Source organism: Penicillium verrucosum (genome assembly GCF_028828655.1).
Source record: "Penicillium verrucosum strain IBT 35672 chromosome Unknown utg000003l_segment0_segment0, whole genome shotgun sequence".
Lineage (NCBI taxonomy): Eukaryota > Fungi > Ascomycota > Eurotiomycetes > Eurotiales > Aspergillaceae > Penicillium > Penicillium verrucosum.
The window spans coordinates 499,119-514,575 of NW_026643212.1; the positions used below are offsets into that span (position 1 = coordinate 499,119).

Consider the following 15,457-nt stretch of genomic DNA (forward strand, 5'->3'; position numbering starts at 1 on the left):
TTCAACAAGTGGATTATGAACATATTTATCTCACTGGGGTATACAAGAATCAAGTACTAGTTTCATAGCAAATTGGGACATAACGCAGCACTACTAGGACCAGACCTACGATGACGAATATAGGGTTTAGAAAGTCAAGGACCCAAGAATTTTAAGCATTCAATAATATAAGATGAGACTTTAGATATTGTATATGACCAGGTGGAATACTCCAATTACCAAATGCAGGCTGTAGGCAAAATCTAAGGCGGCGTAATGGACTTCCGTATATGGAAGGCACGACCTGGACCATTTTGTACACCGCTGTCTCCTGTCTCCTGTCCCCTTGTCCCCTTGTCCCCTTGTCCACTGTCTCTTGTCCCCTAGGCAACCTGGGAACACGCTGAATTCTTACGCGTCTTTCCACTCTCCTTCTCATCAGTGTTTTCCGTCATCGTCGTGCCAAATGGCACAAGACTTTGATGCGGGGATTCAACTACCACCGCTGCGCATCTCCCTATCCCTCATCCTCCCGAGCAACCGACAGACGAGGACTGACACTCCCTCGCCCAACTTTTCACCTAGGGAGGCCCTATCCGCTTCATGATCTGTTATGCCCGCAACCCCACCTTTGCCCTTCAAGTGGGTGTGTCCGAGTCACAGGTCACGCCCCATGTGGCGGTGGAAAAGTCAACAAAAGAAATTCGATGATCACCATTGACAAGTGGGTAATCCCAACGAACACGACACATCATTGTCGATGGGGATCCAAACAATTAAAGAATCATGCCAGCACGTCAAACATTATACTTAAATCTTCACTCGCGACGATATCCGATTCTTGACCCTTTCAAACCATAGGGTTGTCCCTTCCTTTCATCAGAAGGTGCACCCAGAATTGCGACCATACAAAACCTCTGTCTCTTGCTTAGGGTAGTATACGCCAGATAGTGCACCTTAACGGCGCTCGACTGCACGTGGATCAAAGAGAGAGACGACCGAGGCAGATTCTTTCTAGGCGCATCCCTCCGATTATAATGCGAGGTAATCAACACGGTTATAGAGCCAGGCTGTGAATGAACTCTGGTTCGATCCGATAAAAGATACGGCTACAATCAATAGTCACCGTTTCAAACCCTCCATGATACGCCATTTGACCTGGTAGTGCGACAACACGGCTCCTCCCGGACAGAGGCAGATATCAGCATTGGATAGTGGATGTTGGGGCATATATCCTTCAAAATATGGCATGTTTCTACGTCAAGAAATACATCCCATATACAGAATCTACTCTGAAGCCGACAATGTCTTCGTTGGTGACCTTTCCTCGAGACCGGGAGCTTCTGTCCGCATCGGGGAATCCTTTCGTCGTGGGATGTGTTGTCCTCACTACTTGTGCCACGTGAAACATCTACAGATGATGTGTTCCACACAAGCATGTTGCTATCCATATGCCCTCCAATCCTTCCTACGTTCTCGACAACCATAGGGTAGCCTTATATCGAGACTACGATACAAGACTTCTTCGCATGTTCTGACTCAGACTCGAGGGGTCATGGCCATGAAATATGTCTTTGAAACCAAATCCTTTTGGGCCCTTCTTATCGTCGTGGCTTGGGGGTGATTTGCTGGCTCCGGCTATCTTGTTTGGAGGACGGCAGGCTCCAAGGGTGGGTGATCCTGAGAATACCCGGTAAGTGGTAAACCATGATTCTCATGGAAACTATATTGGCAGATCTTTGCCTATGTATGCATAGAGGCTAATTTATCGTAAAATAGCCCCAAAGGTGTCATTACCCGCCCGCCGATCTTAATCCGGACGGGGATATCTATCCCGACCGATGGCCAACCGTGACCCAGTCATCTTATGGGCATTCGGCCTTTCATTCGACGCCATTTATGGAGGTTACTATATGCTAGCCGGCCCCTGCCTCCAAAATTACATCTGGCTCTTGCGCGAAATAACGTCATCGTCAGCTGAAACACGTCGAATTTCACCTCGGTGATATCGTTGCTCCCCGGGACAAGTTCAAACACGTCGACCACCGCAGACCGACTGTGAGAGCTACAATAGGTCCAAAGTAGAGGACATTCTCAGCTTGCGATCTGCGAAGCAACTGATCTTGATGTACTACAAATTTACCTTGCATCTGACCATCCAAGGTCTCATCCAAGCGTGGGCCCGAGTTGAGTCGATATCGCCAATCGTGTCCCTGATAACGGCAAAGCGAAATAGTCTGAGAAGAGATGGGCAATACACGGAGTCATCCAGCAGGCCAAACCCAAAGCTGGTCATGGGGATAACTCGCTGACAGCCGGCGAATTTGACACAGAAATCAAAACTCATTGATTGGTTATCAAAGCCTCATCTTCGACTGAACTTCCTTTTAATTCGTTCTCATCTGGTTCTTCATCGGATGTGAATATCTCGCTTCTGCTTTATATCAAAATGCAGGTGTGTCTGGTTGTCTTGTGGCATTCGGGCATCTCTCGGTGTCTAGCATGATGCCGAGCCTGATAGCAGTTTGATAATATTAGACGTGGATATGTGGTTTGTTCCTCTTTCTTATGTTGCCCAGGTTTCTGTGATATCTTTAAGCTACTGTTATTTATCAATGTTGGAGCATCATCCCAAGTATGCTTGCTTGCTTGTTTGCTACAGACTGAGCCTTTGTTCAGATGGGTTTACCAGGGTATATAAACCCAGGATTTCTAGTTTTAATAAATTAATGATTCTTCCTGTGCTTTCTCCCCACATGGTAGCAATCTATACAATAGACTTTGCTCAACAGTAGTTAAGACTCGAATTTCACCGTGTAGATGATCCTCGCTGCTTATTTTCCACTGCTTATCCCGAGGCCCACAGTAAGTGCTGACCCTTGCTGACCCTGCATGATCCCATTCCAAGAACAGTACAGAACGTCATTTGAGTGGCACGGAGTAATGATCAAGCATTGAATCTATTTATCTTGAAGCCAGCGCCCTGGTTTTACTTTTCCTAAACAGATCGACCCGCTGCCCTACTCGTAACTAAATGATGACCTTGCGCCTATTAGCAAGCTGTCATGATGATAAGCAAGTATAGTGCCTATTTGTCAAGCTAGTCATGATCGTATATATTTGTAGTAGTTCACGCTTCTTTTGAGGAAATCCAACTACTCCCACAACTTCCCCTCACCTCTAGCAATCTGATCGATTTCTTTTCGCAACTATCTTTTCAACCTCACCATGGCCCCGACCATTGTCCTCATTACTGGCGCCAACCGTGGGATTGGAAAAGGTATCCTAGAACTGTATCTGCAGAAGCCAAACCACACGGTGATCGCCGCCAACCGTGACCCAAGCCACCCAACCTCTAATGCCTTGGTTGATCTAGCCAAGGCTGAAGGCACTACGTTGGAGATAATCAAGCTCGATGTTCTCTCTCCCACTGACCCCATTGCGGCCGTGAAGACGTTAGCTACTAAGGGAATCACCCACGTCGACATCCTGATCGCCAACGCCGGTATCGCTCTTTCTTGGCCAAAGGTGTCAGAGGTCAAGGTGCAGGATATCCAGAAGCACGTCGACGTTAATGTGTATGGCTTCATCCATCTCTACCAAGCTTTCCGATCCGTCCTCAAGGAGGCACTGGCCCCCAAGTTGGTAACAATCGGATCCAGCTCCGCTTTCCTGACGGTAAGTCTCGTCATTCCGTTTTCTCTGACATAGACAAGGTGCTAATAATATTTATAGTAAGTAACCCCTCGATTCCGGTCCACCAGCCGTTGACATATGGTGTCTATCCCAGACGTAAACGAGTGTACTGACTGACCATCCGTAGGAACTTTATCCCCCTGCAAAATGCAGCATACGCTCCCACCAAAGGTGCTCAGCACTGGTATACCAAGGCAATATCCTCTGAAGATCCCTGGTTGACCGCATTCCCTCTGGACCCGGGGTAAGTTCCACCTGTTCAATCCCGCCCTAGTGTTCCTGCGTGGTGGACTGATCATGGCACCGCGAAATAGCTGGGTTCAGACTGAGCTCGGTAACCGGGGTGCTGACGCTTTCGGGATCGAGAAAGCCGCCATTACCGTGAAGGAGAGTGTTACCGGCATGGTTGAGGTTATTGACGCGTCTACGCTCGAAACTCACAGTGGGAAGCTCTTCAAGTATGACGGCAATCAGGAGCCTTGGTAGATACTGGTCAACCATTTCGATTATTATGGTTAGACTGTATGGTGGATAGCTATAATTGAGATATAGGTATCATGATTCGAAGTGATAAATTTCAAGATATTCTGATTACGATTAATATGTGTCCGCTGCTTGTGTATAACGCTTGAGTGGACCAGCTGGGCCCAGGTAGATGTCCATATTGACAGAGGATAAAGCATCGCTCCCAAGCGGGAACAACAGTATTCAACTCTTGGGTGTTTCTGACTCGCGCATCTGTGAAATTGGTAGTAATGCCGTTTATGCGGTAAGCAGAATTCAAAACGAGGCAGTTACCTTCGTATAGTATCTCGGGCAATCAGCCGATCGTTGGGTTTGTCGTATAGTTGCCGTTAGAGAGATCTGGTGTGTAGAAGACGAAGTAGCAACTTGGCTTGTCGTTTGTTTCATGGATATAGGGAGGTTGCAGTCCCTCCCGCTCTTGGACAAATGTATTGCATTCTACTGTGACGGCAGACTCTGGGCTATCAGGTAGTGTGACAGAGTAAAGTGTGAAAATATCACTAGTGATTTCGAAGAAAATGCTAATTCCAAGGAAACGAGCACTTTATCGCTACCCATCCATCATTGGCAGGATCTTGCCCGTGTACGGACATTTATGTGCTTTAGCGTTGATATCTGCGCCCTCCTGGAGTAGCATCAAGATTCCACCCTCGAAAGCCCTATCCACGGACATATGCAATGGGGTCCAGCCATAATTATCGTATACATCAATATCCAAACCGGGTTCGTACTTGGCGCGATGTTCGAGCAATTGCTTGAGTATCTCGAGTCGCTGATGCAACACAGCCCAGTGCAGTGCGCAGCGACCATCACAATCATAAACGCCTATCCGAGCACCGTGGGATAGTAGTAGGCGGACTATAGAATCGTGATTCTCAATGACTGCGTGTATCAAGGGTGCGCGACCGTCGCTATCTTGACTGTTTGCATCTATGTTATCCTGGAGTAAAATAACTCGAGCAATTTTCTCGTAGCCCTTCTGAGCGGCGATGTGAAGCGTTCCAATCCATCCCTTATCATGTCTGGCCGATGTGATGAGTTCCAATACCGTATCGTAGTTGGGTGATTGTGTAGGCTGGGGGGCCAGACTCTCCGGGCAAATATCAGAAGTGGATGGTATGTGATGTAGTGGCAGGCTGTGGCTATCCCCAGGTTGAGAGAGCGACGCCGAATTATCACTTGTTGTGTTGCTCAGGGGTGCCTTGCGTGAGCCGGGACCAGGTGAATTGCTTTGGGTGAGATCCGGTTGTGTCGCGTTTGACCGGACAGGCGATGGAGCGGACCAAGTGAAGGAGAAATCATGGTTGGTTTGGTACAAAAACTGGTCTATCGCATCGAGATCAAAGTTGTCTACAGTTCCTGCATCCGTGCTAGCGATCGGAATTTCTTCTAGCGGCAAAGCTCCCGCCAGTGTAGGAATTGCACTTGCACTTTCGAACGAAGGCAAAGGGTTACTTGAAAAACTCCGATTGTTGTTGGCGGTTGACCTCGATTGTGACCGTTCTTGAGGCGTCGCAACGGCATTTTCTGCCACCCTCCGCTTCTTCTTCTTCTCTGTCATCACAATTTAGATCAGCAGGATGATCAATACAGGTTGTTGGACAACGACCGCTCACCACGGAACTTGCGCTGAGCTAGACGATTCTGAGTACGTCGCCGCTCGGCTGTATCGCTCATGAACTGGACATTGACATCCATCGCCCGTCAAACCAGTGTCAATCAGCAATGAGAATCTTCGAATGCCGGAAACTCGACTTCGCGTTAAACGAAACCCAGAGCCCCGCCGGTCGCGTGGGGGTGTAGAACCTCTTAACAGTCAGTCTCTAGGCCAACCACCTAGCCTTGCCAACAAATGTCTTCATTCGCCTTGGCCAGGATTGAATTGCAACGGAGGCTGTAAGCCATCGATTCTGCTAAAATCCCACTCATCACGTTTTCACTCATGAGCGTCCAATAAAACGCTGGCACTGTGACTTTCTTTGAAATTCCACGTGCTCACCTGGGCGAATGGGTGCATTAGTAAGCAACGTGGGTGCGTGGGCCTGATAGGCTCGGCCCGTGGCCGTAGTTGAGGATACGCTCTAACCCGAAGTGGATGTCCTCGGAGTATGGCCATTATGAAGAGCTTCCACTGGTTAATAGAAATGAGGTTAATACCATGTGCTAAGAATGGTCTACACTTGTTCGCCTTTGAACCCCGGAAAATCTGTTTACTAAACTTGGTCGTCAGCCAACCGAGCATTCTATTCAACGGATGATCGCCCAGTGCCACTTTGAGACTTTTGAAGCTTTCGGGGGCGACTAAGTCTATCAACGGTCCCATCCACTGGCCGCAGGTACATGCGATCCTTATGGTAATGGGCTCTTTATCCGGGGAAATTACACCGATGATCCGCTGTGCCTCGTTCTAATAACGCTTTGTTGCATTACCGAGAACGTCATCCAGACGTGTGAATTATGAACATGGGGATGGTCCGCCGAGGTAGTCTAACTGCTAGTGCCAGCGACAACGAATTGCTTCTCAGTCTTGAGATTGTCAAGCATGTCCTCACTGAGATTGAGTGTGTCCGCAACGATTTGTTTCGGCGTGGATGCAATCCATTGACCAAGAGCTACATCTACTAGCCGTCAGTATATAGAACCCTAAACATATAGCAAGAAAGGAAAGATACCTGTAAACTTAGGCGCCTGCAGCACTTCCACAAAGACCAAGTCTTCATCACCGGTGTTCTCAATATAATGACTATTAGACTTTGGGAAGTAACCAACATCACCACCGGCATAATCAAATGTAGTCGCGGCATCCGGGGCAGTGAAAAGCGTTGCTCGACCCTGGCCCGAAATAAAGAACGTCCATTCGTCACTAGTTGGATGCCAGTGGATCTCACGCATGCCACCTGGATGAACGGTGACAATAGCGGCGGAGAAGTTGCTGGCAATGGGGAAGGTGAGCGGGTCGACGATCTTGACTGAACCCCCAGCAACTTTGTGAGCTGGCTGCTCAGAGAAATGATACGAATAGCTCTGAGCTAGAGGCACAAGACCAGCAGCTGTCGTCACGTTCTGCTTCTCGATGTCCGCCGGGGCGGGCGTGCCCTTGAAGATGTATAGTTCGTCGTCGGGAATCTTGTCAAAGGCTGATATGTCAACTCCGAAATTCTTCGAGAGGACCTCTTTCTGTGTGGAGGGTTAGCAAATCGGATTTCGGTTTCAATTCAAAATTTGTTTTTCTTACTGGAGTGTGGAGGAAGACCTCTGTTGCGAGGAATGTATTATCCTCGCTAAAGTCTCCATCGTCGAACACCAGAAGGAACTCGACTCCATCGTCGAGGGCTTGGATAGAATGAGGAACACCGCTAACAATGGATCAGCATAGAACATTATTTATTCAAATGGAAATACTAACGGTGGGAAGAACCACACATCGCCGGCAGTAAGATCGTCCACGAATGTCTCCCCATTCTCGTTCACAGCCTGGCGGGTTGATTAGTACTTTTTCAGTCATTTTAGGATATGAAAGTACCTGAATTCGACACGACCCATTGAGCACCAAGGACCATTCGGCAGCCACATGCCAGTGAAGTTCACGATAACCAGCAGGTGCCAGGCGCATATCGACACCAGCCATGAGCGTCGCATCCGGCATCACAACTGTGTTCTCTTGGCGAGCCCAACCAGCTCCATCTATTCCAAGTCTTTTCAAAAGGTATGAGTATCTGTAATTTTCTTGTTCGGGAATGGAAGACTACCTATTGTGGCTCAATCCTGACATATAGTAAGCAAATTATACATTTCTCCACGTATACTAGTGGACTTACCCATCGGCCACTGCGCATTGATGGTCTGGCCATGGTCAGTTCCGGGGGTGCAAGCTTATCGCTATTTATCCTGTCATAGTAATAGTTCCCTGCAATAAATGTTAGCATACTCGGTATCCGGTCAAATCTCGAGGTCGTTGACGGCGGTCGTACTGGGACCAGGATCATCAGCACCCGTGGACCCACGGATCGGCTGGGGATTGTCGGCTTTCTCAAAATCGAGGTATGACCCAATTTTCTGATCTTCCTTCTGCCCTGGAATAAGAGTATACTCGATATCAGGCGGTGAGTCGCTGCCACCCTTATTGTCTGGCGAATATCCAACTAGCGAGTCGCTTCCGCGAAGATCGGGGTTGGAGGTATCCCTGCGAGCAGGGGCGCCATGCACCAAGGGTAACACGACAGGAAGTAGAGTAACAAGGAGTTGGAACTTCATATTGATATTCTCCAAAGGCTTGTGGGGAAGTGGGAAGATAGTAGGTTGAACCAAAGTGAAAAGCCCTCTACTATCGCGTACCAGACGTCTTTTATAGCTTGAGGTAGTGAACAAAATTTCAACATTATCCATCACGGGCTTATGCACTCACTTTCGCATTGCATCATATCATCGCCCTAATCAGGTGGGGGTTTCTCCAAATCTTCGTATAATGGAGCCGGGGTTCCCCTCATGCCGACGCCAAATGACGCAAGGCATCGGCATCTCGGCTCTGAAGCACCTGGTATGAGTTATTATTATCTGCCAGGGGGATATAGTCATACGCGGGGAGACGGGATACGGGAAATGCGATGGCCTTAATGCCAGGTCACCCTTCACCCCTGACCTGCAGCAGTCAATACAAGTCTTCGAGGTAATCCAGTAGCACTCGATTGAATAAAAATATCCAGGAATAGTAGAAGTTCCGGGGTCGCCGCTTGCTGCAACTCCTCTCAATACCAACCGAAGCCGGAATCGGGATGTTCTATGTATAGAAGCGATAACTGCGGGCAGTTGCAGATGCATTGAAATAGGGTGCGCTGGTTGGTACAAAAGTCCTGCCGGGCCCGGGGCGTCGCAGGCTTACCTCGAGCCAATCCGGACGTTATAAAAACAAAACTAAGCCCGCTCTGTATGATATGAGTAAGGGCACGTTCGGGGTGGAGCAAGGTCCTCGAACAATGCATGGATGCATGTAGGATCTAGGCTGCATCGATACCAACGAGGTATGTGAATCCGTCACGAAATTTAAATATGTTGCACAAGCGAGGAGGAATATCGAATGATAGCTGCTGTCATGAGAATACACATTCGACCACGCTATATTGGGGATATGCTAAGCTTCTTAGCCAAGCATCGCCAAAGGACGAAAATCCCCTTTATGTCCGTAGGGTTGCGTCGGGGACGCGTAAAGTGGATACAACACAGGTACCCCGCAGCAGATCCTGGACTATCCTCCGAGTTGAGTCATTATTTAGTCGTCTATATTTCTTAATGAAAGACTTGGTTGTCACTTCACTTTTTTGTTTTTGCACTTAGTGGTAGGCATATCTCAAGAAGTGAATCACACAATAGAGAATAAGAACAGAATAACTCAGTGGCTAGGTCCCTTATCCAAATTAGCACCGGAGTTAGAAAGTGGAACTATACATAGACTAAGTACTAAGTATAAATAGAACAGGTGGAGTAGTGGAAGCGTGATCGGCGTGCCGGGCGGTCCTTAAGCCGCCATCATGCGTAGCCTTTACTATAAAAGGTGTGAGATATATATATCCATGGCCAGCCATACAAAAATAGGGTACATACAATAGTCTATCTAGTCCAATCGGATTTGGCAAACCTCATTAAGGGGCCTGCACATCTATGTCAAATTGGCGAGCGACGTTTTATTAGCTAGTTCTATTTAGTACTTGATCTTCTTATCCATAACTAGATGCAGTAGATCCGGGCGTAGATAGCGACCCACTGGATTAGTCAATAGTATTTGCACGATCAATCATGTCCAGTTGAATATACAATAAATCAATATGTCCGAGTTAGGGTTATATCCTGCTCATCCATCAGAGAGCGGAAACCACTTCATCCTGAACTACAGGTAAACGACTGCCCCATGGAAGCATTCCTTTAGTTGTTCTTTTTCATCTGCTCCAGACTAGCTAATTAGTCGCCGTTAAGATTACCATATCTCCCGTTGTTTGCTTGCAGACTGAGCACTTGTTTGTTAAATTCAGGATATAAATACCCCCGTCTTCCTGGATTAAATACGCAAGGATCCTTCTTCTTCTTCTTCTTCTTCTTCTTCTAGTAGATAGTAGCTACAAAACCCCTTCAAGGCCGAGTCCTCTCCCGTACAAACAAGAGCTACTACAGTGCCAAGTTCGTTTGTCTCCGTCTTTACTAACTTCACGAGGCATTCAGCTTCTTCCAAAGCCAGGTATGTCTCCACTCCATTCCCATCCCAGTGCCCAACCCAACAACATAGCCAACACCCTCGTGGCCACTTAGAGCTAGCTGGGATGGGCATGTTTAACGCAGAGTTTGGAGAAATACTCGGTGGTTTTAAAGGAGTGCCCCTGTGCCGCTATATTATATGCAATGCGGTAATCGTTAGTCTAAACGTATTAGATCAATTAATTGTTCAATGACACATTGCCATGCGGTAAATAATAATATACCAAAGGTTACACTTGTATTGCAAAATTTTAATACAGCATACACTTGATGTATTTTACATCTCAGGGTAGTGGAGCCGGTGACGTATCTTGGGGACTTCACAAAATATATAACCACCAGCATACCCCGATATTTGATGAACAGTTGTTCCAATCATTATACCCTTCTGACTATTCACCATGGCTGCCAATGCGATCACCATCATTTCCTCTCCATACCACGTCGGAGCTCGCGATCACCGAGTCGGCAACGGTCCCCACCGAATTCGGTCCCTCGGAATCACCCAAGCGCTCGAAAAGCTAGGTGTTAAAATTAATTTTCAAGAAATCGGCTCGGTAGACGAGTTTGAAGGCGAGATCGGCCGTAGCTTTGAGTTACTGCGCCGAATTTCAACTGCCGTCACCGAAGCAATAGCTCAAAGTACCTTCCCGTTGATCCTATCCGGGAATTGTATGGCAAGTGTCGGCGCTGCATGTGGCCTGAATATCAAAGATCTCGGCTTCATATACTTCGATGCACATGATGACCTTGATTCACCGGACGTGAACGAGAACGGATATTTCGATGCGATGGGTCTGTCCATGCTGCGTGGAGAGAGCTGGAAAACCTTGATCAACACCGTACCCGGATATCACCCCATGACCTACCGACGATTCCTCTACTGCGGTCTACGGGATCAAAGTGAGATTCAACGACAGAGAGTCATTGAGGCAGGTATGACCTCCATATGGGGTGAAACCGAGCGGAAGGTGGATTTCGCTGCTGAGATGAGGAAACATTTGGAGTCGGGCTCTTATAGTCCAGCTCTAGTGCATCTTGACCTAGATGTGCTTGATGAGTCTTATGGTAAAGTCAATGACTTCCCCTCACCGGGTGGTATGTTTGAAGAGGATTTGGTGGCTTGTATGGGTCTCGTGCCGCGCAAGGCTACGCCTAAGTCCCTCACTGTGTGTTCATTTGATCCCGATTCTGGAGACGGTGATAAAATTGCTGAAATTGCAATCCGTGCAGTTGTTGCCTTTGTAAAATCGCTTGTGGAAGCTGGCACTTTGTCATCTGCAAAGGCATGAGAATAAGCACAAGAGTAAATAAAAAAATGAATTTGAAGCGGATGGTTTGCCTAAATCGGAAAGTGATCGTGACATAGTTGACTGAAATAGATATGGTAGGTTGCAACTTCCTCCTGTTTGCCTTCAGGGCTTCTCATCAGATAACTCCCCCTTTCCAACCAGAATCATCCTTCACTTTCCTCATCTCCCACTTGCCTTGTGTCCCTTTCCCCCTTCCCAGCCACCGACTTTTGACAAGCAAAGTTCTTTCCGTTTTTCCTTCGCATCATTTCATATCGTCTATGGGAATTTTTCGAGTTCACCATAGCATCTGATATCTAGCTTGTCCGCCTCAAGACAAATAACCAACCTTCAGGCTTGGAGAATTTGTGGGACACCGGAATTTGCAAATAAATCAGTCACCTGTTGCCTAGCATCGCCTGTATCATTATTTATTTATTTATTTAATGGCAATTTCTTTCCTGAGGCCTCAAAATCGGCCATGCTAGATTCATACATCGACAGTTAAGGTTGGCCCCACCGGGGTTTAAAACAAAGCTTGGCAATTCCGGGGGAAGACCGTGACTCCGGTGGGGGCCGACCATTTCCCATATGCTAATTACATTCGTAATCATAAGGGTGAAAACCAAAAAGAAACAGAGTTCGAGTGAAGTAATGGTTTCTTCTCACTCAAGCGATCTTAGGGATGGAGAGACGAGTTCACATCAGGCGAGTTCACACGTGTCTGTGGAGTATACTATAATGTAGGAGCCCTTGATCAGACCAGGCGCACCTACTCTGTAACAATTCCAAAAACTTATGGAGATGATAACGAAAATTAATTTGTCTCACTCTTTCGCCAATGAAACAAACTCATGACTCAGCTGAACCACACAAGTCACAATGTCCTAGACAATATATTTTTAAGGCTTTGATCATACAACCTTTCTAAAGACCGGTTTATCCTCGCAAATACTCACTTGCTTTACCTGCAAGTATGAGCAGACAAACACATTGCGTTCGCCAACCACCCAATCAGGAAATTCCGCACGAAACACAAACGCGGGGTCGCCAAGCCACCGAGACAGAAACTAACGCATGCACCCATCAACAATGAGATCATCGTATGGGCTAACCCCAGCACAGTGACGACGCCCTGAGTAAGAGAAGAGATATGATAGGCTAGCAGGGTTGTTTACAAGTGTCTGCCTGAGATATCATGTATCGTATATGGTGGAAGCGAGGGGCCGAGCGCACTCCTGATTCCTTTGGGCGATGGCGAAGTGGAGCATCTCGATATTATGGAGGTGGATTCTTCAGCCGAGTGGATCTGTCATTTCTCGTTGTCTACTTCAAGTGACTTGTTTATTTGTACTGGTACATAATCCCAAATTTTGGGAGGGATATTACGTTGGGTATTTATACATTTCGACGTGGTGTGCCCTATTTCAAAAAAAAAAAAGAAAAAGGAAAAAAACATCTGGGCCTTCGCTTTGTTTATAACGCCCCTCATTTGAAGATCGCCCTATCGCTGGGGTTGGGTCTAGTATGGCCTTCTGGATTGTGCTTGTTTAGACAATGTGTTATTCAGTCTTTATTACCACGCACTCTTCAAACCTTCTTGGTCATCGCCGGCACCTTCCAAGGTTGGGGCTGAGCGATGTCAGTCTTACCATGACATGCGATGCGACAACTCTATATAGAACACGAGTGACAGCAAGTTGAGACATTAAGCTAGAAACGTACAATATAATACACATTCAGATGTATTTGTAAAGTATTCATTGTGATAGTATCGATTTAGGGTAAAGTAGCCCTCGAAACAAAAACGCCAGGTCTACCTTGCAAGACTATAGCTAAGATGTCAACGACCGATCGGACAAAAGAAAGAAATACCCAAACTGGAACCTGAAGTATTTCAGTCACACATAAATATCGATCAGACACAGCTGTTGTCGATAGATACAAGGCGACGAGGAGTGAAAGGGGTATGTGTGTGAAGAGTAGTGGAAGATATATGGAAGGGTTGTAGAGTCATGTAGTCGAGGATAGACGAGTCAGGTAGGTAGCAGTGACCGACTGAACTGGCGATGGCACCTCTACCGAGCCACACGTTTCAGATATCGCATCGTGAGGTACACAGCCGCCATGCTGGTGTACAGACCGCCGGCAGCAGTGATCCAGACAGGACGGTGAGCACTGAGGGAAGTGCGTAACAGGTTGGTTTCCTTGGGTTGTCTCTCTCCTTTTGAGTGGTGTTAGTATATCTAGATATGAGGACCAAGGTAGATGAGACGGTCGGAGGCCAAGAGGGAATAACATACCCTGCTGGAATATACGCTGGCGCAGATTATTCAGACCCTGCCTTGAGCGGGCAGGGAGGGCCTGTAGTTGCTGCATGAGAGGACCCATGGCTGCCGACATCTTGGATGTAGTGTGTTGGATAGTGTGTTGATGGAAAAGTCAAGTTGATGTTGCAAGGCTGATGGAAGTTGATGGAGGGGAGAAGTTCTTGGGAAGCAAAGAGGAACACAAGCTGGAGGGACATGAAAGAAGTACTTATATACACTGGCATCATCTGACAGAATGCGGGGTTGGGAGTCAGTTAGGACTTGGGACTGGGTGAAAGGTGACTTCCATGGATCTAGGGCGCCCCTGTACGGTGGCAAGCCAATGGCCTCGATGCGTCACACAACCTTGGTGTTGTCGACTGAGTTTCAGGATCCATGTGTCCCCTGATGACCTAGATGGTTTCGAATTGATGTCGCGGTGATGGTTCAAGTCAGTGGTGTTTCCATGGATTGCAATACCTACCTTGAAGTACAGACTACTTTGTTTACAGAATTGTAAACATTGAAGAGACTCGATGGTAGGGCTATAAAGTAAATTATAACCGCCCCTCTAATTGATAGTGGGAAGTTCCAGTCGATCATAATGGGGCGGCATTAGCCCTCTCCCCCACATTGTCTTGAATCGTGTCGAAGTGGTCTTGGTTAGCCTTGACTGTATGCGATTGGTCAGGTTTACCGTCGCAGGTAGACCAAAAGTACACAAATACACGTATATTATGGCAGTGTAAGTACCTGTGTACCCTCAGTTACTCGCAACTGTGTAAATTGTGACACACAACCGAATAAGGGGCTGTCTGGGTGGGATGATCACCCTGCTGTAGGCGGGCACCCCTGAAATGTGACGCAGAGACGAGCCTAAATGAGAAGAGAATACTTACCACTGTATGTTTGCTTCCATTATCTCTATATACTTAACTATATGTTAGATAATCCGATAAAAGTGAAATGTTATGGTGGAGTCCGGAGGATTTGGCCCGGTCCCACCCAAATCCGGGGCATTGCGGGGTTGAGTGGGCCTGGCTGAGCTTAGATTGACTTGGTCTGAAGCCCTTCAAAGCTGGATTCAGCAGTTCCTCTGACCTGAATACATGATTCTTAATGTTAGTAACATAAAAAAGTGGAATAAACTCTGTTGTTATTTGTAGGATAGCAATTAAAAGGAGAATACTTCACCCCCCGATTCTTGGTGATAGGAAGGCATCAGGCAGATGTACATTGTCACCTGACAGGTACCTGTACCTGACCGAAAGGAGTATTAGGGCAAGGGCAAGCACAGAACCGGCTCACTTTCATATAGAGCTACAAATTTGTATAAAGGATACATCGAGAGAAACGATCGAGATCCAACTCCATTGGAAGTGTAAAAAGCGCTAAAAACATGAAGCCTGGTAC

The 15,457-nt window shown here is 47.2% G+C and overlaps 6 protein-coding genes across 6 annotated transcripts; 3 read left to right on the plus strand and 3 right to left on the minus strand.

The window, feature by feature from the left end:
* Nucleotides 1–1,547: 1,547 nt before the first annotated feature.
* N7516_007984 (uncharacterized protein) lies at nucleotides 1,548–1,834 on the plus strand (the record flags this gene model as incomplete). The annotated part of the gene is made up of 2 exons (XM_057220704.1): nucleotides 1,548–1,672; nucleotides 1,759–1,834. The coding sequence occupies 2 exons, from the start codon at nucleotides 1,548–1,550 to the stop codon at nucleotides 1,832–1,834; spliced, it is 201 nt and encodes a 66-aa protein (XP_057070976.1).
* A 1,373-nt stretch (nucleotides 1,835–3,207) lies between these two features.
* N7516_007985 (uncharacterized protein) lies at nucleotides 3,208–4,161 on the plus strand (the record flags this gene model as incomplete). The annotated part of the gene is made up of 3 exons (XM_057220705.1): nucleotides 3,208–3,620; nucleotides 3,803–3,919; nucleotides 3,990–4,161. 3 exons carry the CDS (start codon nucleotides 3,208–3,210, stop codon nucleotides 4,159–4,161), a joined length of 702 nt encoding a protein of 233 aa, XP_057070977.1.
* Nucleotides 4,162–4,750: 589 nt separating this feature from the next.
* Nucleotides 4,751–5,898, minus strand: N7516_007986 (ankyrin repeat domain-containing protein; the record flags this gene model as incomplete). Its single annotated transcript, XM_057220706.1, has 2 exons — nucleotides 4,751–5,754; nucleotides 5,817–5,898. 2 exons carry the CDS (start codon nucleotides 5,896–5,898, stop codon nucleotides 4,751–4,753), a joined length of 1,086 nt encoding a protein of 361 aa, XP_057070978.1.
* Nucleotides 5,899–6,687: 789 nt separating this feature from the next.
* Nucleotides 6,688–8,454, minus strand: N7516_007987 (putative oxalate decarboxylase; the record flags this gene model as incomplete). Its single annotated transcript, XM_057220707.1, has 7 exons — nucleotides 6,688–6,818; nucleotides 6,873–7,377; nucleotides 7,436–7,556; nucleotides 7,607–7,674; nucleotides 7,724–7,945; nucleotides 8,019–8,107; nucleotides 8,172–8,454. The coding sequence occupies 7 exons, from the start codon at nucleotides 8,452–8,454 to the stop codon at nucleotides 6,688–6,690; spliced, it is 1,419 nt and encodes a 472-aa protein (XP_057070979.1).
* A 2,390-nt stretch (nucleotides 8,455–10,844) lies between these two features.
* N7516_007988 (arginase family protein) lies at nucleotides 10,845–11,735 on the plus strand (the record flags this gene model as incomplete). The annotated part of the gene is made up of 1 exon (XM_057220708.1): nucleotides 10,845–11,735. The coding sequence occupies one exon, from the start codon at nucleotides 10,845–10,847 to the stop codon at nucleotides 11,733–11,735; it is 891 nt and encodes a 296-aa protein (XP_057070980.1).
* Nucleotides 11,736–13,813: 2,078 nt separating this feature from the next.
* Nucleotides 13,814–14,138, minus strand: N7516_007989 (uncharacterized protein; the record flags this gene model as incomplete). The annotated part of the gene is made up of 2 exons (XM_057220709.1): nucleotides 13,814–13,959; nucleotides 14,039–14,138. The coding sequence occupies 2 exons, from the start codon at nucleotides 14,136–14,138 to the stop codon at nucleotides 13,814–13,816; spliced, it is 246 nt and encodes an 81-aa protein (XP_057070981.1).
* Between the last annotated feature and the right edge of the window lie 1,319 nt (nucleotides 14,139–15,457).